This window comes from Pseudochaenichthys georgianus, chromosome 9, assembly GCF_902827115.2.
Source record: "Pseudochaenichthys georgianus chromosome 9, fPseGeo1.2, whole genome shotgun sequence".
Taxonomy (NCBI): Eukaryota; Metazoa; Chordata; class Actinopteri; order Perciformes; family Channichthyidae; genus Pseudochaenichthys; species Pseudochaenichthys georgianus.
Genome location: NC_047511.1, coordinates 27,293,176 through 27,316,672, shown reverse-complemented (window position 1 = coordinate 27,316,672; position 23,497 = coordinate 27,293,176). Strand labels below are relative to the sequence as shown.

The following is a 23,497-nucleotide window of genomic DNA, read 5'->3' as shown; positions in this document are numbered from 1 at the left end:
AAAATACTCAAGAATTGTATCTGGATGTTTGATCGAAGCAGTAGTTAAAGTCTGTCTAGTCCGCTAATATTTCATGTTTTATATTACCTTTGATTTGTCTGTGGGTTCCTGTCTCAGCAACATGAAATACAGTACAGTATTTCACTGCATTTGATTAGCCTAATTTTTACAACCTCCTATGCTATTTTTAATATGTCTCAGTGATAGTTCCAGCTCTGGGGGTATTGCTGTTTTAAGGACATCTAGGCAGGTGACAAATCTCTCTTATATTTCAAACAACATCAATATTACAGGAGTGGTGTGACAGGTTTCCTAACTCTCTGTGCGTGGTGTCAGCTTTACTGCCTGGTGAAGTGCTTCAGACAGCTGGAGTACCTATAGCATCACATGAGTGCTCCTGCTCGTCACACACAACATGTCTTTTGGTTTATACAGGACAGTTAAAGCATAACAGCTTGTCCTGTACACATGTGTCTAGAAATACTCAAAGCTCCTGAATCACAGTATACTTGAAGAGATGGTGGCCCTGTCTTTATAGTCTACTGACAAAGCAATTACGAATACGAAGCAATTCATATAGACAGGTGTAAAAGGTCACTATTTTAAATTGTAAATTCTTAAAGGTATGATATTGTATCTGTTTATCAGCTGATTAATTTTCCATCAGCTCCTCTCTCGTTTGTTTTGCACTTAAGCTACGTGTCTTGCCTGCTTCTATCAGTGTGAATAAATAGTGTGCTGATAAAGTCATAATTAAAGTCAGACTGATAATTGATAAACACAGAGGGGAAGAAGAGAGAAAGCAACATGGAGAAATATTTTTTAAACCAGAGTGGGACTACTTGATGCCTGGGAGCCTTGTACATGTGTTGTCTTGTATTCGTTTGCTTATGTGTCTTGTTTTTTTTGCTCCATTTTTATACAATACATTACTAGCCATTGTGTTGGTACACAATATTTTTGTTTTGTGTTGTTATCAGTTGCTGATAGGAACCGCCTCCCTTTGGGGTTACGATATGTGGATACACTGTAGACCTTTAATTGAAAGTTTAAAGCTAATCTTCAATTTACAAAAACTCACCTCTTCAATCTGGCTTTTAATGTGTGATTGTTGTTGTATTGTTTGATTTTAATGTGACTTTAACTATATTTATTTGTTGTTCTTTTTCACTATTTCTGTAAGCGACTGTTACGTCCCCACTAAGGTCTAGGGGACTTGGAGACAATAACGTACAACCAATAATTATGAGAGAGTCAGAGTAAAGGTTGACAAAAAGGTTTATTCCTTGTAACCTATCATAACATACAATTAAACAGAAACACTGGAGTCAAAGGATTGTGCCAAACAAAAGAAACAAGCATAACAAAACCAGGCCTATCTCTACATCTATCCTTTGAAACCAAAACTCAAACAAAAACCCTCACTAACTAACTACAAAGAATTTGACAAAACAATATACAGGGGTGGCAACAATCCGCTTACCTAGTGTGTCTAAACAATAGTTAGCTAGGTGGTGAGAAATGTAGTGATGTTACGTATTGCGCCGAGGCTTCGGAGCGTGTGTCGAGTAATCCCCGAAGTTTTTTGTGAAGCATGTCTCGAGGCTTGTATCGTTTTGGGCCAGTGACGTCACCGATGACAAACGAAGCCTCGCTGCCTGTCGATACCACGTGACTGCTTCACGAAGCGATTCAGATCGGTTGAACCACAACGCTCATACCCATGGATGTATACTAAGAACCATATTACCCCTCCTGTACCCGGGCCCGCTGGTGACACGATGTAATTAAAAGAGCTCAGACTCATATAGAGGTCGGAACATGTCATAATAAATAGATACAAGCATAAATAAATGTAGGAATAAAAACATCAATAAATACAGGAATACATATGTTGCAGTGTTTTCAGGGAGCTTTAGTGTGTGCTGTGGCTCAGCCTGAAAGCAGTTGACTCATGACCGCAGGGTCCCTGGTTCAACGACTCATCAATACGTCTTTTTGTTGTTTATAAAAGCTACAGCTAAATGAGATAATGTAGTTAATAAATGTATTCTTTGATATGGTTTAGCCTTTCTCAGGCTACACCATGGATAAGTTTATGAATATTATTAAGGAATACAAATCCCTCTTTGCAATGTTTACCAGCCTCCTTAGGCTTTTCAATCACAATCATTAAACTGGAATAAATACAATATTGGTAACGTGAAAATATGATTTAATGTTCGTTGTTTAGAGTTATTCTAAGGCTTTACTCATTGGGAACTCGGTATGAGATAGAGCACACTGTTGAGAAGTCCAATCTGCCTGTTTTACACACTTTGACCAACAGGGGGGTTTGTGTTCAAATGAAGCCCATGATGAAGCCTCATGAGATGAACCCTTTTGTGAACCAATTGGCTGGAAAGCTTCATAAGGCTTCATCTCGCCATCACTAGAGAAATGTACAGGGTACCCCAGACTTACCTAACTCCTCCACCTCTCAACACACACACATTAACAAAGGTCAGAGTATTCAAAGAGCTTTAGTTGCTAAACACAGCCGTGTTCCTTCCTGAACAACAGGCCCAGAGTGAGAGATAGAAGACTTCCTGGGTGCCTCCTTTATGGTCGGCCCTGGCTGCTGATAGGCCAGCTGAGGGTGAGAGGATCCAATCAGCCATTAGACTCAGGTGCACAGGCAGATACCGATCAGCTGCTGATTAGCTGTGCAGAAGACAGGGAGAAGAGAGAAACACAGGAGGGAAGGAAAACCACACATGTACAGCCTGCCTGGCACGTAACAGCGACTTTGAGCACCTGTGAAAGCGCTTACAAAATAAATCTATTATTATTATTATTGTTATTATTATAATCTTGTCAGGCATGCCTTCATAGGTTGACATAGTGTTGAAAAATGATTGCATGTTAAACACCTCCACCTCCTTGTCATCCTGTTGGAGTCTTTGAGCAGGTACTGGCAGGGCTGAATAGGTTCTGCTGGTAGTCAAATATATAGTGTCACTAATGGTTGAGATGATTATATGGCTTTACCTTCCTTTCTGATCTTTCAAATCTCAGTCGGTATAAAGACAACAGTGAGAATGCATTTGATCCTGCTGTTATTTCTTAAACCTCTTTCCCTATTTTTTTTTTAAATGGCCAATTTGTTTAACAAATTTAAGGAAGACAGTGTTGAAGTTATATATAAACAACCATCACTTTTTTGTGTCTTCCTCAGTTTTTGTAAACTAATTGAATAATTTCTGCTAACAAGGGAAATGCAATTCATATCCATACCCTCTTCAATTTGCTGCTGATTGCAAACATAAAGTGGCCTCAACCTCTGTACAAAGTCCCATAAAGTGGATGCAGTCCAATGATTTTGATCAGATGTATCCCCACTGAGGCCATTCCAATCACATTAGAAATACATTGGCATGCTCTACAGCCTTTTCCATTCAATTCAGCCATACAAATGGGTTTGAATTATACCTGATGGGTGACTAAATACACAATTTGGGGCTTCTTTCAGCAAGCAGAACAACATTTTCTCATTTTAGTTTTGCTAATATCTTCTCATATTTTCATGATTTCTGTAGGATATTACATGGTAAGGCTGTTCAGTTTTAGGTATTGACTAACAACAAAGTAAGTAACATTTTCATTAAATGTATGTCATCACACCTCTAACTGAGGTTCATTACCTCTCTCTGTCTTATCCCTCTCTTTTCCTCCCACTGCTTAAACCGATCGCAAGTTCTTTATTTCTGTTTATACTCTTGAGGTCATGTCTGACACGTAGACAAATAACACAAGTCTGCATGGATTTAGATATACTCATGGACATTCAAAACATAACTACTGAATCACACGCACACACAGTATATAGGCAAACACACTGTGCTGTTCTAGACAGACAGTTCATTTGGAACCGCCTTCAGTTCCTTTTGGCTGAGGTTAATTGAAGGGGGCAACTAATGTAGTAATTGTCACAGCATGTAAATGATTTTTCAGTCCCATCAGCATCTCATATTAGTATATTTATGCTGTCCTAGCATTTGGAAAACATATCCTTATTATCTCTAACACCTGGCACCTATTCTCCACTTGATTCAAAACTGTTTTGTTTTTCTTAATTGTTTTTCAATTTCCTAGTGGGAAAGGTTGCCTTGAATAGGTTTTATCACCTTCGATTACAGTAGTAATGTTTACTTTGTCCTCCTTGACCATTATCTTGTGATTTTGTTAAGCCCACACACATACCTCAACATTAATTAGACCTGTTTAATCAGGAAGTCAGAAAACAAAACCCATCAAAACTTTCTGAGACAATTGCGTAGTGTAAGTCAACACCAACAAACTGTAGCAAACACTGTCCCTATACTGACCTGCAGTATTACCAACCTTTCATCTCATAATACGCATGTGTTGATTTGAGCAAAACCTTAAATTAATGAATTATGTTTCTATCTGTTAAGCCATCGATCCATTCATTCTATTCATCTGATAATTATTGAAATCATTTTTACACACTGCATTAAAAAACAACTTTGGTCAACAAAAAATGTCACTACAGCATTTTCCGTTTCCATTTACACTATTACCTTCAGAGGAGGTTGTACGACATATTTACATGCATATCCCATTTTAACCATCAGGTTAAACCCACTGGAATATAAAAGAAAGCATTACTTTTAGTTTTAACTATCGAACATTAACAGATTCTCTTTCTGTTGCATGATAAGATACTGGTGTTTTACTTTGAAGACATTATAAAGCACTCATCCCTTGAGGACAATTGACTGGAACTAAATGAGTCTCTCTCACCACTCAACAAGTGTTTTGATCATCCAGCCATTACAATCATTTGATGTGCTTATTTTTCAAGTTATTTTTTACATTAATAAAAAGTTAATTGACTTCAGCAGAAGGCTCGCTCTGTGTGTGCATCATGAGGTCATTTAGAGGACGTTGTAGTAGCTCTATGGTTCCCTGTGGTCTCCCTCTGACTCTGTGTCTGTCCTTGAGCTCGATGGCTCCCCACGGTCTCTGACCATCATGCTCAGCCCCAGGCCCTCTCTGTCCTCTCCTTCTCTCCCTAACTGTCCCCCTTCTCTCCCGTTTCCCCCTCGTTTTCCTCCTGTTATCTTGCCCCTCTTTATGTCTCCTGCCTTTATGTCCTTGAAGAGGTAATGGCCGTCTGTCCTTTCGCTCTTTCCATTTTATTGCTCCTTCTCTCACACTCTGTTATTCTTTTCCTTTCCTCTTATTTTCCTTCTTCCCTCTGTCCTTCTCTGTTTCACTCTGTGTACAACTTATCTGCCTCACAATATTCAAATTGAGTTAATATTTTAATCAAAATGCTAGGTCTGGAAAACAGCTAAATGTTTTATTCTCAACCTCCCCATGAGTCAGTGTGTAGCCTGAGACGCTCTGGCAGCTATTTCTTGGCTGTTTTCACTTTATCAACTTTGAAACACAAGCAGTGCATGACATTAAGGATTTTGGGAGCTAATTTACAGATGGCCCTGAGCCCAATAGAGATTGCCCTGAAAAATGCGCGTGGACAAAATGACGCACGAAGGGTTTGGGGGGCCTCCGTCCCCCTAGAAAATTTAGATTTTTGCAGGTCTTAGATGCTGTCTGGTGCATTCTCTAGACTGAATTATAAGATGAACCACCACAATATTATATTGTACAATTTCAATTTGATTCTTCATTTCACTTGTTTGTTTGTTTGCTCGCTTGCATGCCCTGCATAGCTATAAGAAATACTTAAGTTGTTGGTCAAGACACTTTCCATCTGATGAAGGCAAATGCCTTCCCAGATGTAAAAAAGTAGAAAACATTACATTCAGTTATAACTGCCAAAACAAACATTATTTACACTATTATGGCTCCTGATAAAAATGTTTGTAATGTTATCTAATGTAAGTTAGTCGAACGAATGCCTCCTCATCCGGAAGCTGACCGAGCAGACCCGAGTAGCAGTCGAGAGGAGCCGAGCGCATCCGCGAAGCACACAAAATGGCGACGTCAGAGTTCCCGTTAGCCGGCAAATCTAAATCTCTTCGGGCAAAATAATTTCCCTTTAGCGCAATACCGCTTCAGTTGCGCCACTTATGTGACAGACAAGAAGAGTATGTGACAGACAAGAATAGTCAATTCTAATGTCTAACACTCAGTGTTGGGAAAGTTCACTTTCTACATGAACTAGTTCAGTTCACAGTTCACAAATTTTAAAATGAACTAGTTCAGTTCATAGTTCATAATTCAAAATGTTGAACTAAAGTTCATAGTTTCAAAAATGAACTAATTTATAGTTCTTTTTTCAATACGTTGCTGCGAGCTATTATTTGTCTCCTGTACGATGTTAATGGGATTTGGGTGGTAGTGGATCTGTTTTGGCGCTCTTTTTTATTCGCCACTCGCACATACCGTGAAAGGCTAGTCGTGTGCTTATTCTCAATGTGCCGTTTAAGGTTTGTTGTCGACGTCGTCGATGTACGGACTTGCTTTTTCAAACCGGGCGGACACAGTTTACAGGCAAACGTTAGATTTTTCCGTCCGAGTCAGTACTGACTTTAACGTAAAACTATTTAAAATGATCATACGCCGACGTCGTAGAGCAGGGGTCTTCAACTAAAATTCAACGAGGTCCAGTTAGAGAAAATGTCCCCATGGAAAGGTCCGGAATATCAAAATGTCTAACTTGCTTCATGAATTAGTGTGATATATATTGAAGTGACCTGTAGCTTTATCAACGTCTGCATGTAATCAACAACTGACTGCCAATCAAATAAAGAAAGTACAATTCAAAAACAACAATATTTATTGTCAATTAACATTAAATACTGTGGATATGTGTAATGTTCCTCTCGGGCTGCATTTACAAATAAACTAGAGAAAATAAATAAAATAGCTTTTGAAAATATATGCATCTTAAAAGTGCTTAATTTTAGATACATAAAATAAAGTGTAGCAGCAGCTTGAGTGTCCCTTTTTCTTTGTTAACCGTTTCACATAATGACTTAACAGTTTCAGCCGATTATAGAACAATATCAGTCTTTACACATCATAACAATTGAACAGTTTCAAAGTTTCTCTTTCTGTCCCTCTTATATTGCAGTCCCCCACTCACTTTTGTTAAATTCAGTGTGAGAATTGAGCTTGAGCTTGTCCTGCCAGGAGTTTGTAAATCTGGGCTGACATGGAGTCAAGTTGTACTTTTTACAGTATTACGGCTTCCACAGATGACGTTTTTTTATGGATTTTTTGTCAAAGCACTTAAGCTATTCATTGCTATCGGGATGTTAAGAGCATTCCATGGAATATAACAAAAAGTGTATCTCGAGCCGGTTTCTGAAACTTACCTACCCCACCCTTAAGTTAAAAATCAAGGGTTTTTATTATTATTCACAGCAGGGGTGGGGAACCTTTTTCCTTTCAATTTTTACAACATCCTCCGAGGGTCGTACAAATTATTGAACTCAACCTTTGCTTAAAATATTGAAGTTAAAAGCATCAATCTGGTACACTTTGACAGCAACATTAAGAGATCTATGGATACATCTCTCAACACCCATATGAAACAGAACTGTAAGCATATTTTTCTTTTTGGATATTTTACAAATCACTCCCCTTTTAAACTCTATTCTTGTTATTTTTAACAACTTTTTTGTTACCTGTTTTTCATTTAGTCTCATTAATAACTATAATGACCATATCAAGGTGTGCCTTAACCTCACTGAGCTGAGGATATTTGAGCCTCTCAGGAGAGCTCTCTTCCACCTGGCTGTAGAAAAGCTCTTTAAATCCGTTAGCATAGCTAGCTAACCAGATGCTAACAACAACAGATCGCCACTGAGTTTACAACTAAAGACACAGCCACGCAAACACTGCGGCATGTGTACGGCTCCTTGTGGATTATTATCCTTATATGCAATATTGTAAGGGCTGGAGCGGCGTTCCGGTGCTCAGCACTCCTTTCAGACGAGACATATACCACGTGAAGACAGGTTACGCTCGTGTTGTGTTCAAGGAACCTGTCCTTGGCCAGTAAAAACAGGTACTCGCTTGTTTAATTATTTTTGCGGTCTAGATTTCTTCTTCTTTTGTGAAGTGAGAAGTTGTCCGTCAGTCGAAAACTCTTCGGTTCTCCACGAATTACACAAGTCACCCAAATCAGCGTTAAAAAAGCGGGAGGCGCCGAAAAATCCCCTATTAATGTATTGATTATAGCTCGGGTCCGTATAGGTCGGCGTCTGGGTCCGGATCCGGACCGCGGTCCGCCTGTTGCCGACCCCTGCCGGAGAGTCTCACTCTGAGCGAGTGCTGCTGCAGCTGCTCTCGGCTTCGTCCATACTAATTCATTCATTCATTCAATGCACGCCGGTTCCGCGGTTCCACATTGTTTGTTGTGAGGAGTCTGATATATTTAGTATATTTATATTTTAGTGCGACAGCCAGGGGTGACAGGCGCGTACGCGTCACAGGCAGCTTGCTGTTGCCAGATTGGGTGGTTTTCCGCATTATTTTGAAGCCTGTTTACGGTGGGTTTTAACTGGGTTTTCGGCTGAAAGGCATATGAAATCTGGCACACTTTTGAACGCCGTCATACAGTACGTTCAGTTCACGTTCGCCCAAAATATGAACGCGTTCATGAACGATCGTTCATTGAACGCGTTCAGGTACATCACTGCTAACACTTAATGTAGAGAAAGAGATGTCCTGTATGGTTTGATTGTGCGTTGATCTGTTGGTAATCCTCTGGGTTCCGGTGGGCATGTAAACAAATGCATAATGCTGCGCTATACTTTGTGGCCTCACCCAGTTGCATAGCGACACTTATTGTTTAGGTGTCTTTTAATAAGCAGGTAGTCATATCATTAGCTAGAACTAGCTGGATCTGATCGATATGGACATAAACGCGAGTGAAATCTAATCTGACGGGAGAGAGATCAGCTGCTGCTGACGAGTCGACACGCAGCCATAGACTGTAAAGCACGCAGCTCTGCATAAGCACATGCAGCGGTGAGCGGACAAAACACACACTTCAGGTTAGAATATCACACGTAGCTATTTTAATTACCTCTCAAACTACCTAAACTAGTTATAGATATGTTTAGTTTTACTGTCGGGTCACTCATTACCGATCCGCGAGCTGCATGATACTGGCATAATAGATTGCCCGATCGGGCAACCAGCAGGTGAGGCTTCATTGTCCGAGCTAAATACTAGATGGCCCCCGGCCATCGGGCAGTCGTTAATGTCGAGCCCTGCACAAGTCATGTCAAATAGATGTGCCTGGGGAACTTCATTTGTGCATTTGAAAAATGAAACTAACAATTGCAGCACAATTATATTTCAAATATGATTATTGAGCCAGTGCTCATTGATATGAAAGCATTATAAAATAATATCCATGCACATCAAATGGAAATCAGAATACCTTTATTAGTCCCACAGAGGGGACATGTGCATCGTTACAGGAGGAAAGAGCCACATACAGCTTAATGTTACGTTAAACAATGTACTAAGTTATGATATAATAAAACATATAATAAAAAAATAAAAGTAAAAAAAAATACTTTTCAAAATACAAATCCTGTAACAGGAACAAATAAAATGAAAGATAAAGGATTGAGTTTTGCAACTGCAACACAATGAAAATAAGTACATTAAATAAAAAGAAGACATTTTTGACAATTAAACAATTATGAAGATAATATGAATGTGTAATATACACTGGGGAAAAAAAGGGACATATGTGGTGACCACCTATTTAACCACTGGGACATAATTCAAACTTGGAACTACAGTTGTGGTTATTGTCCCCACACGGACATGTTATGGGTTACCTATAAATAGTGTGTGCCCTCTTGGCTCTCTCTCTTGTCGACCCGGGCTGCGACCCGACAACATGTCCTTTGCAGCTTGTGAATAAATTACTATTCTTGCACCTTCCTTCCTTGCACCGCCTCTGACTCCATATCGCTCGGCACTACACATACATAAATCTAGATCTAATGGTAATTAAAATCATGCAGTCTGTGAATGTTGACCTCTCCATTTACCTCCGTCCTTACCTGTCTCCTGTCCTTTACTCTTCTTACACACATTAACTCATTCAACAAAGCGAAACAGTGACGGTATTTGCTACACCTTAGGATCTTCTATAGGCCCGGTGATAGGAAATGCCAAGTCTTATTATATTGTGGGAGTGTGTCCTTTCAGACATATCTTATCCTTTCAACATATAGCACAATTATAGTCATAAACGTCAAACTCATTTTATAATTTTACTTTCATAATGACATTTATTTATAATTATGTATTTTGTTGATGTTTTGTAGCTGTTGTTTTGAAAGGTGCCATAATAATAAAGTTGATTAGTTATATTATTCCCCTCTTCTCCTGTCTCCTGTCCTGTTGCTCTCCATCATCCCCAAAGCAATGTCCCCTGACATCCCAAGGTCACACTGAAGTGCTGTGTGCTCTGGGGTACACACCAAGTTTATCGCAGACACGTAGAGCGAAGAGGAGATCACAATGCTGCATGCGTGACAACTTTATGACACCTAGCCACGCACTAGCAAGAACTGCAACAAACACGCTCATAAATGCACATAAAACACTTGCAAAACCAACGTTAACTTTTATGGGGACAGTCAGAGAAATGCACACACACACACACACACACACACACACACACACACACACACACACACACACACACACACACACACACACACACACACACACACACACACACACACACACACACACACACACACACACACACACACACACACACACACACACACACACACACACACACACACACACACACACACACACACACACACACACACACACACACACACACACACACACACACACACACACACACACACACACACACACACACACACACCACACACACACACACACACACACACACACACACAGGCACAAACACATTTTGTATGTTGTCATCCTCTTAGGCTCTATGAATTGCTTTTGCGGGAATATGGACCCTAAGATAAATCACTCCTGTCTGCAGTGTCCTAAGTAATGTGTAACATGGTGTCTTGTTACTTGTGTTTAGGATCCCAGCAGAGAAGGGGCCTTGCTGCAACAACTGAGAGAGAAAGAGGAACTGATCCTCAGACTCCACAGTGAACTGGTAAGATCCACTATTCAGCAAATACACAATATAATAATAACAGGCAAGTTTGTGTTCAGTTCATTGCGCGAAAGCAAAACCAATCATTATCAGTATTTTTCGTGAAGTTACAAGGTGAGACAATACCAACATATTAAGGACAAAACAACAAAACATAATAAAACCCACAAAACAAAAATAGACTAGGAAGAGACAACAAACAAACAAACAAACAGCAAACAGCAGCAGTAACAACCTAGTGCAGTACTATATTATGTTACCACATTTTTGGAGTACTATTAAGGTTTGAAAAGTTATTTAAGTTTTAAATGCATCATTATTATTTAGTTAATAGCTCTCTAAAATCCTGAACCCGATTAGTTAAATGATTTTTACCAAATGCAGAAGAAGGGACAGCTCCATTTTCTCTGCCTGGCATAAAAGCATTGTTTAACATACTGTAGCTGTTGCCAGCCAGAAGACGGTTCTGAAGAAGATGTATATAAAGGCTGTGCACTAAAGAGGCATTAAAACACACATCCAGTGGAGTAAAATGACTTTCCAAAATAATGTTAAATCTTTTTCACATCATTTTAAGACAAGCAATTCATAGTCTCAAATATTGAGGAATGGAGGGTTTACATTTAATTCAAAATGTCACAGTTTATTTCTCTTGGTGCCTTTCAAACTTTAAAATTAATAATTAAAACAGCTTGAATGTGTTTGAATTATTTGTTATAGGGTATAAATTAAAGACTAATTGCCTTTGAACCACAATATTTCATTCCCTTTTAAGCAAAAACAAATCCTTCTTTTTTTGGAAAAGTTAAACAACATTTCAAAGAACTGGAAATGTTGACTTTGGTTAAAGAATCTGACAAACCCTTTGTCAGTTTTCCCTTTGATATTCTGCTGTGTGAGAGTACATACAGCAGAGGGCGGAGTGACAGGAAGGAGAGAGGAAATGAATCTGTGAATAGTTCTTTAGTTGGCTCAAACACTGTCTGGCGTGCCACCAGAAGGCCCATCGTTTCCATCTTTGTTAATGTAAACTGCTTGTTCCCACCAAGCTTAATGTAATAGCAGAATTGTAATTGGCACTCACGTCCAGCAGAGAGAGAAGAATAATGTTTCGAACTATTACCCCTGTAGGCAGGGATGGGAAACATGGATCATTTCCATATCTAATTATTTGTAAAAAAACAATATGCTTGTGAAATATAGGGATTTAAATGCTTAATATATTGCACTGTCTGTGTTTCTTTTCACTCTTTTCTCATCCCCTTGTTGGATCATCTGCAAATGTTGTCCATACGGCAAACGTTTTTCATCATTTGTCATCTACACAATTTGTCAGCTGTTCTGCCAAAGCAATGTAATGCAGACATTATGCTAGGCCTTTGCAAGATAATGTGTCAGTGCTATGGAGCTATTGCAAGAGATGCCAGTCCAACAGACTGACTTAAGTCTCATTTGGCATTTGTGTGTTTAATAACTTTCTCTTGCTCGCATCACATATTTTAGCCCTTAACAGTACTCCTCACTATAGGCCAGGGATCACCAACTACATTTGTCCAAGGGCCAAAATATATCCAATAGACACTATCGCGGGCCAGCGATTCTTATATAGCCCAGAATTTTGAAGTTGTTGACCGGGGGGGACTCTTCACGTTAACGAAGGATCACTTCTCGGCAGGGTTACTTTGTAAATGTAATCAGTTACTGAATACAGAATACATGCTCTTAAAGTAATCAGAATACAGTTACGTGTCTTAAAAAACGTATTCAGATTACTTTTAGAATACTTTCTTTTTCCATAACAGATGGGTATGTTTTGGGGAACAGGAGACACTTGTTTTAATGGCTTATGAAGAACTCAAACACAACATCTTGGTGTCATTCTGGACAGCTCCCTCTCATCTGCACCCCACATAAAAAACATCACCCGGACTGCATTCTTTGTACTGTGTTAAAACCTTTCCTTGGAATATGTTATGAATTGTAAGGTGTCCTTGGGTGCTTTGAAAGGCGCCCCTAAATAGAATGAATTATTTATTATCTGAAATTATGTAATAACTTGTTCCAGTCACTTGCCATGCATTCAGCAGCAGCAGGCCATTCACTTTGATTTGATCCCGTTATGAAATGTCATCATTTCGACAATAAATAAATGCTACATAAACGTAAAAGAGATCTCTCTCTCTCTCATCTGCGTGCGTGGGCGGGGCCTCACAGACACGCTGCATCTCTCTGGCTCACAGAGATGCTGCAGCGCTGTGCAGTGTGTACACCAGTGGCGGCGCTAGGGGGTGGCTACTTGGGCTCAAGCCCCGGATGTTTTCTGAAAAGCCCCGGATGTTTCACTTAAAAAAAATGTTTTTAAAACGTTTTTTTTTTTTTTAAATGTCTCGGGAGTAATGTGCAGTACCGGAGTCCACCAGAGAGGCAGCCGCTGCGGGACATTAGCCTGGGTACGGCGTAGCCTTCCCTGCCCTGAGGAAGAAGTGATCCTTCCTAGTGCCTGACGAGTTTTAAGCTAATAGCCTATAAAGTTATGGATATTAGAAAGTTATTTTCATCGAGGCAGGTGCCACAAGCTGCAGCAGCAGCAGCAGCAGTATCAGCAGCTGACAACAATGTCATCACCAGCAGTGTCCTGCAGCTCCTGCCTCTCTGTTGGACTCTGTCGCAGCGGGGCTACTGCTGTGGTGCAGAGCGCACAAAACACAACTCTTCACAACGAAGGATGACTTCTTCTTCAAGGCAGGGAAGGTTTCGCAGTACGCAGTCTACTGTCCCGCAGCTGCTGCCTCTCTGTTGGACTCCGATACTGCACACAGTGGTTACTGCTCCGCCAACGCCACAGTCACCCCCGTTGTGCGGGCCAGATGAGAATGTCTGGCGGGCCGGATGTGGCCCGCGGGCCGCCAGTTGGTGGTCACTGCTATAGGCTGTATTCAGCACTGTTCACGTAATGAGGAGTTTATACCAACATTCAGTACATTTCTATTCAGACCTCAGACACACCTGTTGACTAAAACTGTCACCCAGACAGCTACGGTAGAGGAATAGGTAGTTCCCCAGAAGACATTTTTGTCTTTTGTAACTCCACTTTTCAGACCTTTAGTTTTTCTCTTGTTAAATACTCGAGATTTATTTTATATATTGATACTGTTAAACAGTTCATGTTACAATCTATTTAAAATGAATGTCTACATGCAATGGAACATGCTGTAAACTCACACTAAAACACATATACCGCATCAGCCTATATTGATCTCTAATACATTTTACATTCAATTACAATTCCAGATACTTTGGGATTCCCAGCTCCAAGCCTTTTCAATCCTGCTGAAGATGCTCATTTTTTTTAAATACATATAGTTTAATTCGAAACAAGGATGACATGTTTGTCTCCTAAAACAGCAAGGCCCTGTTTTTTTTAGCAAGCATTACTAAAATAGTATATATTGCATTTGTTATAGGGACAACTTTTCATGGTAAGGAAGAGGCAATGCTCAATGATGTGTTTTTAATGTCTTTTGGAAAACTTAGGAGTCTAAGACACAGAAATACTTGTTAGTGCAATCCAATCTTTGTTTAGGACTTGATTATAACATAAATACATAATTTGACATGCCTTATCCACTAAGTATCCTCATTTTGATGCAGTTTTCTATTGATTTTCGCTCCACTTCTCCCCCATCCACATTAACACAAAGATCCATCAATCACTCTTTTGGCAACACAATGCTTGTGCATGCACAAACAAAAAACGGATTGTAATCAGCCTTGAATGTGTGTGTGAGTGTGTTCATCTGTTTGGCACTCTGTCAGAGATGTTCTGGCTGCATTTGATTTCCAAACATGTACTGCTTTCATGTTTTTACGAGCAAAAGTGTGCCTATATATTGATCAATTGTCTAATGCAAGCCTGTATCCTTACTGCTAACCTTATGTTTAACTGCTCTGTATGTCCTTGGTACAAAGGTCATTCTAACAAGGCTTTAAATGTAGGACTGTGATATCCTTGTGCATAATTGTGAGGGTGTTGAGAGAAGGAATACGTTGCCTGGCGCAGAGAAGTTAAAGTGCAGCATTTAGAAGGAAAGGGCAGCCCATAGCCAGCGCTCTCCTCGCTCTGCCTCCGTCTGTAAATCTGCCAGTGAAAACCTATTAATTATCTCCTAGAAGGACCTGCTGGCTGGCCATCACTAGCTGTCACTTTTTATGAGTTCTCTCCTCTCTCTGCTGGTGCATTTTGTTGAAGGACCGTGCTCCAACTGCAACATTTAGCTATGAAAAGCCTCCTTTGCTTTTCACGTGGGCATGGGCATGACTAATGAAAACAGATTTTTACCGCAATCTGTCAACTCGCTTCTGATTCAAACACGACCATATGTTTTGAGTTTAGAGATATATAAATGAACTTTCTTTCATTTTTCTTACTATTAACCCTCCTTTTCACCGTTTCCAAATTCGAGTGGTTTCTTTTAATCAAGGTGAACCCATTTCTCAACATTTGATAATCCCTTTCAACTTTTTTTGTTTCCTGTCCCATGATCAGCGTGAAGCGAGCATGTCAGAATGATAAGTTACATTGTCATAAAATGCTCCTGGTGGAAATAGTGTTGGGTTCTTTACATTCAGGGGACTCGCAACCCGCCTTTTCAAAATAATCACACAGAGGTAGCAGACAAGTCTGAAGGTTCCTGGTCAAGGTAGCAGTGTTGTATTTTAAAGGACAGGGCAAACACTTTTCTCTCTACACCTCCCACTGTAAATCTGCCAGAGGAAACCTATTAATTATCTCCCTAGAAGGACCTTTCCAGCAGTCTGGCCAATACTAGCTGTCAGATTTGATGCATTTTTCTCAACTGGGGCACTTTGAGAAGAGTCCCTGCTCCAATTTCTGGCTGTAAAAAAGTTCTCCTGCAATTCAGCCCAGCATTACGTCCACTTGGATTTCCAGGAGAGGTGGCAGAGTGGAGAGCAGGACTCAGCTTTGTTGAGGTTCATAGGGTTGCAGTTTTATTCTTTCATTTTAATAGTTTTGCATGCAAACCAAGTGGTGTGAGTACGATACGATACGATATACTTTATTGTCCCCGTAAGGAAATTAGTTCTGGACTCCGTCCTGCAGTTCCGCATACATGTACATATACAAGCATAGTGGACATTAAGAGACATACACATATCATCAGTCATACACCGTTTGAATAAACACAATACACAGGTCGCCATACTGACAATGGCGACCGATTGCACTACCCCTCATGGCCAACATTTAAAAAGTACATTTCATTACATTTGACTACATTTCATTTCATGTGAATGTTAAGAAGCTTAATCGACATAGGTACAGTAGGAATGAGTGCTTATAGCGGTTCAGCCTGCTCTTGGGAACCCTGAATCTTCTACCAGAAGGTAGGAGCTGGAATTCTGGGTGAAGTATGTGGGTGGGATCAGACACAATTTTGTTTTCCTGTCTGATAATGGACTGCTCGTATATGTTTTGGAGAGATGGGTGTTTTTTAACCCCCATAGTTTTCATAGCAGTCTGTACCAGGCGAGCGATCTGTGACTTTGACTGCACTGTCAAGTTACCGTACCAGGCAGTGATACCATACCTAATGATGCTCTCCAACACTGCATGATAGAACAGTAACTTGAACTTCTGGTCGACTCTGAAAGCCCGGAGTCGACGCAGAAAGTACAATCGCTGTTGAAGTCTAGAGCACAGACCTTGACCATGCGCCTTCCAGCTGAGTGTATTATCCAGATGGACACCAAGGTACTTATAGGAGCTGCCCTGAGTTATGGGTTCATTGTGGATAACCACCGGCCTAAGGTCACCCACTGCCTTTGGGTCCCACACCATCTCCTCAGTCTTCTTCACATTCAGCACTAGATGGCTAGAATCACACCACTGCACACATCTCTCTATTTCAGAGTGATAAGCCGATGAACTGCTGCCTTTGTGCATTAAGCCAAGGATAGCTGTATCATCTGAGAATTTGATGATATAATTCTCCGGGTGGATTCTCGTACAGTCGTTTGTGTATAGTGTGAAGAGGACCGGGGAGCTCACACAACCCTGGGGGGCTCCTGTACTAATGGTCCGGGACTCTGAGAGGGCATGGTTGACCCTGACGTGCTGAGTGCGATTGGTTAAAAACGAAAAATACCATTTCAAGATAAAAGGATTTATACTGAGCAAGATGTGAGTGTAGGCATACATCTGCTGGGAGAGCATTTAGTTGTTCTGATTTATTCTTGTTTGATGGTCTACTTTCTTTGATGGGTGTGTGTTTGTTTTGTACCCAGGAGAGTGCCAAAGCTGCCCTGAAGATGAAAGACTGCCAAATGACTGACCACGCAACACAGACGGAACACATGGGGCCAGAGGTGAGAAACGCACAGACCCCACACCCTCCCTCCTTTTGGCTCTGACTCAAACACACAAAGAAGGCTCTCTGCACCACATGTCGTACACTGGAATTGTGCTTTGTGTGAGATCGTCTGCATCCATAAGATTGCAATCGCTAAATGAAGCTCAATTCTAACAAAAGCCTCCTTGCTAGCTCCTTCCTTCTCTATCCTCTTTCTTTGTTATCCTATATGTTGCAATGTACTTTATGCAGAGCCACAGCTGCCCCTCCCGACCCTTCTTTCCTTCTTTTCTCTTTAAAAGCATCTTCTTCTCACATTGAGCTAAAGCTTTCATCTATCTTACTCATTCGAAGGATGTTGTACTGCGGTGACATTCATATAATAGTCCACTACCTGCTCCTCCCCTCCTTCCTCTAAGTCCCACAGTGCTGAGGGAGGGTGTTGTTCTGCTTTCAACAAGCCCTCAGTTGACATGGCCTCTCTGGCTTCACTAGGGGCTGACAGTATGGGAACGCAGCAGATTTAATGGATGACTGCCTACAAATGGCCGCCTGTAACGGAAGCAGGAGCTGAGCTTTGCCTTTGTTTCTCTGTTTCTCTTTTCCTCCTTCCTTTCTTTTAATACACTTTTTTCATCTTCCCTTAAAGTTCATTTCATGGCTTTAGTCCTGCTGAGTATAAAGTTGGCAAGAACTGTTGTAAAAGTGGAAATGCGGTATCATTGTCTGAGCTTGGTGCACAATACCCACACCGACTTACTCATCGCACGCACACGGATAATGTTTAATGTCAAATAAAAAATGAATGCACGAATCAACAAAAAACGTTCCTCAGTTGATGTTCATGTATCTTCTGCAGAACAGCAATTAACCTTTTCACAACTGTGAACTTAAATGATTGGCACTTACTTAAGGTTATTTTACCTGCAGACAGATTAAGACAAAGAATGTGATATGCTTATGAGCAATTAAATGTATTTGCTAATAACTGCACATTTGATCAGTGGATTTGCTGAAGCCTGGTATATCACACTGACTGCTTATAATTCCCTTTAAAGAAAAGTGCACTTCCTGATGTACCTTACTCACAGTGTTACAATGGAGTAGTTCCCTGAGGAGAGTCACATACTGTTCTATAAAATAAACGGATTATTTTCATCCACATTACGTTGTTCCTTCAAAAGCTACTTTTGCCAGACTCCCTTGGAAACCACATTAAGAAAGGAGTGTGTTCTTTGACTTCAGATTCCCAGTGCAGCTATTTTATCTTGACATGTGTCACAGTTTCATGATTCTTACTCCATAACCCTGTAGCTTGTGTATGACCAGAAGACCGATAATAGACAGGGTGTAGATCGTGAATGTTGACACCAACATTCCAGTGTAGTGGTGGCACGAAACGCCTCACTGTACCTCAGAAAAATGCTCCTTTCCTGACTGCGTCTGCATGATGGTACAGCCCTCATTATTCCTTTATCAGTTTTTCTTCCTTTCTTTTTTCTCAAAAACACACACACACACACGCACGCACGCACGCACGCACGCACGCACGCACGCACGCACGCACGCACGCACGCACGCACGCACGCACGCACGCACACACACACACACACACACACACACACACACACACACACACACACACACACACACACACACACACACACACACATGCATTTCTACATGGTGCTCCATTACTGACTAATGCATTTCTCATAATATAGCCTGTTGTTCTCGGTAGTCGGTACTGGAGGCTACAGCAAGCAAAGGTGCAGGCCTGTGTGTGTGCATTATGTGTTAGGGTGCACATTTGTATGCCTGTCCATTAGCTGTGTGTCTTCCCATTAAGTGTGTCTGTGTGTGTGTGTGTGTGTGTGTGTGTGTGTGTGTGTGTGTGTGTGTGTGTGTGTGTGTGTGTGTGTGTGTGTGTGTGTGTGTGTGTGTGTGTGTGTGTGTGTGTGTGTGTGTGTGTGTGTGTGTGTGTGTGTGTGTGTGTGTGTGTGTGTGTGTGTGTGTGTGTGTTGTGAAGCAGCCATTAGTCCTGGCCTTGGACAGCAAAGTCAATCAAAATGCTGTTAAAGGTGTCAAAATAACTTCAGTCAAATACATGGGTTGCATTTATGGCTCAGACATTATAATTCATTCAATATTGCTTTGTGTGTGTGTGTGTGTGTGTGTTTGTATGCTTCATTTGGCAAAGTATGGTGATGCCAGATAGGATGCATTTATTTGAACCACTTTGTTTGACCTCTTTGTCCAAATGTTTTTGTCTGAATCATTATGTCATGTTTGATAACCTGCCTTAGATCTGGAGTTGTTTTTCTGACATTCTGATTGATTTCAATCAGTTCGCTGCCTTTTTACACTGTATATAAAGAGGTATTTAATCTTTGAAGATTAATTTAACTATCACTTCTCTGAGGTGAAGTGGTTTGATTAAATTGCAGGTAATCATGTTATTTCAAGTAGTGGTACTAAGTGTCTCATCTAGCTGCAGGTGGATATTAGCATACCAGATATACAATAATAGTCCATTAGAAATGTACTAAATGTCGAGACGAAAGTCAATATTAAAATGATAATAATAAGCGATTATTAACTGAACAAACTTGTCACTGAGTGTTGGAAGTATGTTGGCGGTATCGTTGTATCCCAAAACTCCGTCAATGCATAGTGTATTGTCTGGACTAAAACCTTTTATTCCTAACACAGGGAGTCCAACTTTAGGATAGAAGTACTGAACCCTATGGCATTGCTTTCTATTATGAAACAAGATCCTTGCCATAGTGTCCTCCATATGCTCAGGGCTCTCTAGATGGACTCTTAATTAGAGAAGCAGCTGGCTGCCCGCTAGCAAGCAGGCTAGCAGCACAGGTGACTTAACTCAGCAGTAGCTGCATCATGTGCGGCCTGATTTGATCCTCCCCCCTCCCCGCCAGTGTATTTGACAGATAGAGTGAGAGGGAGAGAGAGGAGGGAGAGAGAGACTGAGACTGAGTGTGTGTTCCTGTGTATTTGTGAGTGTGTGGGAGATGCTGCAGTGTTGAGCAGGCCTATATAGGTTAGCTACCCCAGTGCATTGAGGACAGTCAGCTCGCAACAGAAAGTGTGTCTACAAGTGGGGCATCTATTTCTACTGCTTCCACCACTTCACAAGGTCGACCACCTCACTCATCTTTTTTCCCTCTACCTTACTCGCTTCCTTTTCAGGAACGTCCGACTATTTTTCCTTACTTAGTTGTCCTTCTCTTTTTCTTTTGGCTTCTTTTGAACTATACCCCCTGAAAGTGCATAAGTTAGCTTTAAGAAGTTCCTCTCTTCTCCTCACCAAAGTTTCCAGGCCTCCAGGAATCCTTCAGGGATTCTCCGTGCCCTGGTTTCCCCCCCGTCCGACACTCAGTCCCAGGGACAGCTCCTGGCTCCCCGCACAACTTCAGGCCAACCTGCTTCAAAGTGCCTCTGTAATTCTACTTTAACTGGGCTACCTTGTGTGTTGCAAAGTTCTAGGAAAGTCCAGAAAGTCCAGAAAATTTCGATTATTGGAGAGCTGTCAACTTATGCTCTCAAAGTGTTAATTAGTTCAGGTAATTCGCATGAAAGACAGCTTAGATTTGCATACTGTTAGCTCTCACAGCTGCTGCTGCTGCTGGTGAAGGGAAATGTACTGTATTTATCACTCATATCTATTTTCCATTCCTCTTAAAGAAACATATTTTCCTGATTTGCGCATAGTTAAACCAATTTTAGATGCAGTATAATGAAGTCACTGCAGAGCCTCTCAATCTACCAGATGTAGTCCTGCCACTGTGACCTTCTTTGGTTGTAAATAAAACCAAAGCTGATTTTCATTTTTATATGAAGGCAAATTAAAGACAATAAAGTAGTGAGAATGCTGAATAAGCAAATGCATAATAAAACGTTGTGAATGTGATATACAACCTTAGTTAAAAGTTAAATCCAAAGAATCCCTCGGCACATATTCTACAACATATTCCCATTTTTAGTTCACATATTACCCGGAGGAACAATGTTGACACTGTGTAGGTCACATCACTAAACAGTCTTTCAATAATTGCACAACAGAGGGCTTTACATATGCAAACATAATATTCTGGATCCTTGTGAAGAGTGTTGCTTAGTAAGACCTACTGGCACAGTAGTGACAGGGTCTAACTCACGTTGAGAAGTATGGATCGCCCTCCATTTTTTAGTTCTGCACTTACAGATCTATTCTTTCTGTCAGTGTGCCAATATAAAGATTGCAGGTAAGGTGAAAGGGAAACTGAAAAAGAGTAAGACAGAGAGGAGAAAAAGAGGGTTAGGGGGAACAAAGGAGATTATCTTTTTATGTCCCACAGAGACTCTTAAGCACTGGAGGTATGGTGGCAGTTTTTAGAGGGGATTGAATCGATTGAGATTGCTTTCTTTCAGCAAGCTAATTTCCTGGGTATTCTTAAAAGGAACATTTTATGGAGGGAATCTAACGCTCTTGATGGTTAGCTCACTCTCGTTCCCTTTCTCTCTGTCATTCTCACTCTCTTCTCTGACGCTCTCTATTCTCCCTAGATTTGTGCAACTTTACTTTTTTTCTCTCCCTTTTCTCCTGGCTTCACACCCACCCCTCTCTTCATCCGCTCTTTAGTAGTTTCTGAAAAGAATGAGGGGAGCGGAGCGGTAGTTGAGGATCGTTTATCGCCAGTTTGCGGGCTATTACATTTGAATGGAAAAAGATGTAAGTTGACCGTGTAGATTCTTCCCTCTTTGTCTCTAATTCTGCTTTTCTCCTTTATATATCTTGAAAGAAGTGTGCAGGTGGATGAAGTGACTTCTTATGTGGAGATGAATCATCTCTTCAGGCTGGATGAGTCATGAACAATTCAACAAAAAAAAAATCACTTTTCTAAAAAATGTCCAATTTAGCAAAAAAACATTGTATTTTTATGATCAAATCGTTCACACAAGAGACGAGCATGACCATAAGACTAGACAAGCTACATCAGGCCATCTACGGGCACCTACACCCAGGACCCATCTCCTGAAATCTTCTGTGTCTTATAGAGCTATAAAGGAATGGAACTCATTGTCAAACTACCTTGCTGAAATAGAGTCCAGAGCCTCTTTCAAGAAGAGATTGAAGGGCCATCTACTAATGACCATGTACCCTTGTGAGCCGTGAGCCCTAACTTAATCTCATGCTTTGTACTGGTGGGGGTCTTGTGCACTCATCCTTGGCTGAGATTGATATTGAAAGTGGATGATATTGTTGATGATGTTGGAAGTTGGTGATGTTGTTAATGTTGTCAGGACTTATGTCTTGAATGTTGTTGTATCATTGTTGAATTGTTTGAAGTGTCGGACCCCAGGAAGAGTAGCTTTTGTCAAGAGCAAAAGCTACTGGGGATCCTAAATAAACATGAACAAGAAATTCAGACTTGTTTCATGGTTTCTGATGGTCCTTCGTGTAACTCAAGACCTGACGAGCCATACTGTAGTTGTAAAACATGACAAATATAGATAGTAAATATACTAATATAGACATTTGTGGAAAAGTGAAGATTGCTGATAGATGGAAAATAAAATAAATAATGAAACTATTTTTACTATTTGTAAGAAAAATGTACAACAAATTTAACCATTTTTAATGTAATTGATATATAAAATGATGCCAATTTTATTTGTATGGGTTATACCTAGTTGTGCTGCCTGTCCCTGTTCTTGTTCTTATAGCAGATATATATATATATTTTTTATTTAAGAGACTGCTGTGTGATTTAACTAGACAAGTAACTAGTATTCCGAGACAGGGCAGGAATAATAGAGAATGGGTAATCAGATATGTCTTTGTGTGACCCTACACAGGATGAGATGAACATATCTGAGCAAGGACATGTTTTCCTCCCTGTGAGTCCCTGTGCAGCATCATTTACAGTAGTCTAAAGATACAAATGAATGTTTCAAG

At 40.5% G+C, this 23,497-nt stretch overlaps 1 protein-coding gene across 2 annotated transcripts in view; it reads left to right on the top strand.

Moving 5' to 3' along the window:
* The window catches only part of ccser1 (coiled-coil serine-rich protein 1), a 139,370-nt gene that overhangs the window by 53,157 nt on the left and 62,716 nt on the right, over positions 1–23,497 (top strand). For both annotated transcript variants that reach the window (XM_034091017.1, XM_034091016.1), the window contains exons 9-10: positions 11,090–11,167; positions 17,474–17,554. In XM_034091017.1, the coding sequence (XP_033946908.1) occupies positions 11,090–11,167; positions 17,474–17,554 (159 nt within the window). The remainder of the gene's footprint in view (positions 1–11,089; positions 11,168–17,473; positions 17,555–23,497) is intronic.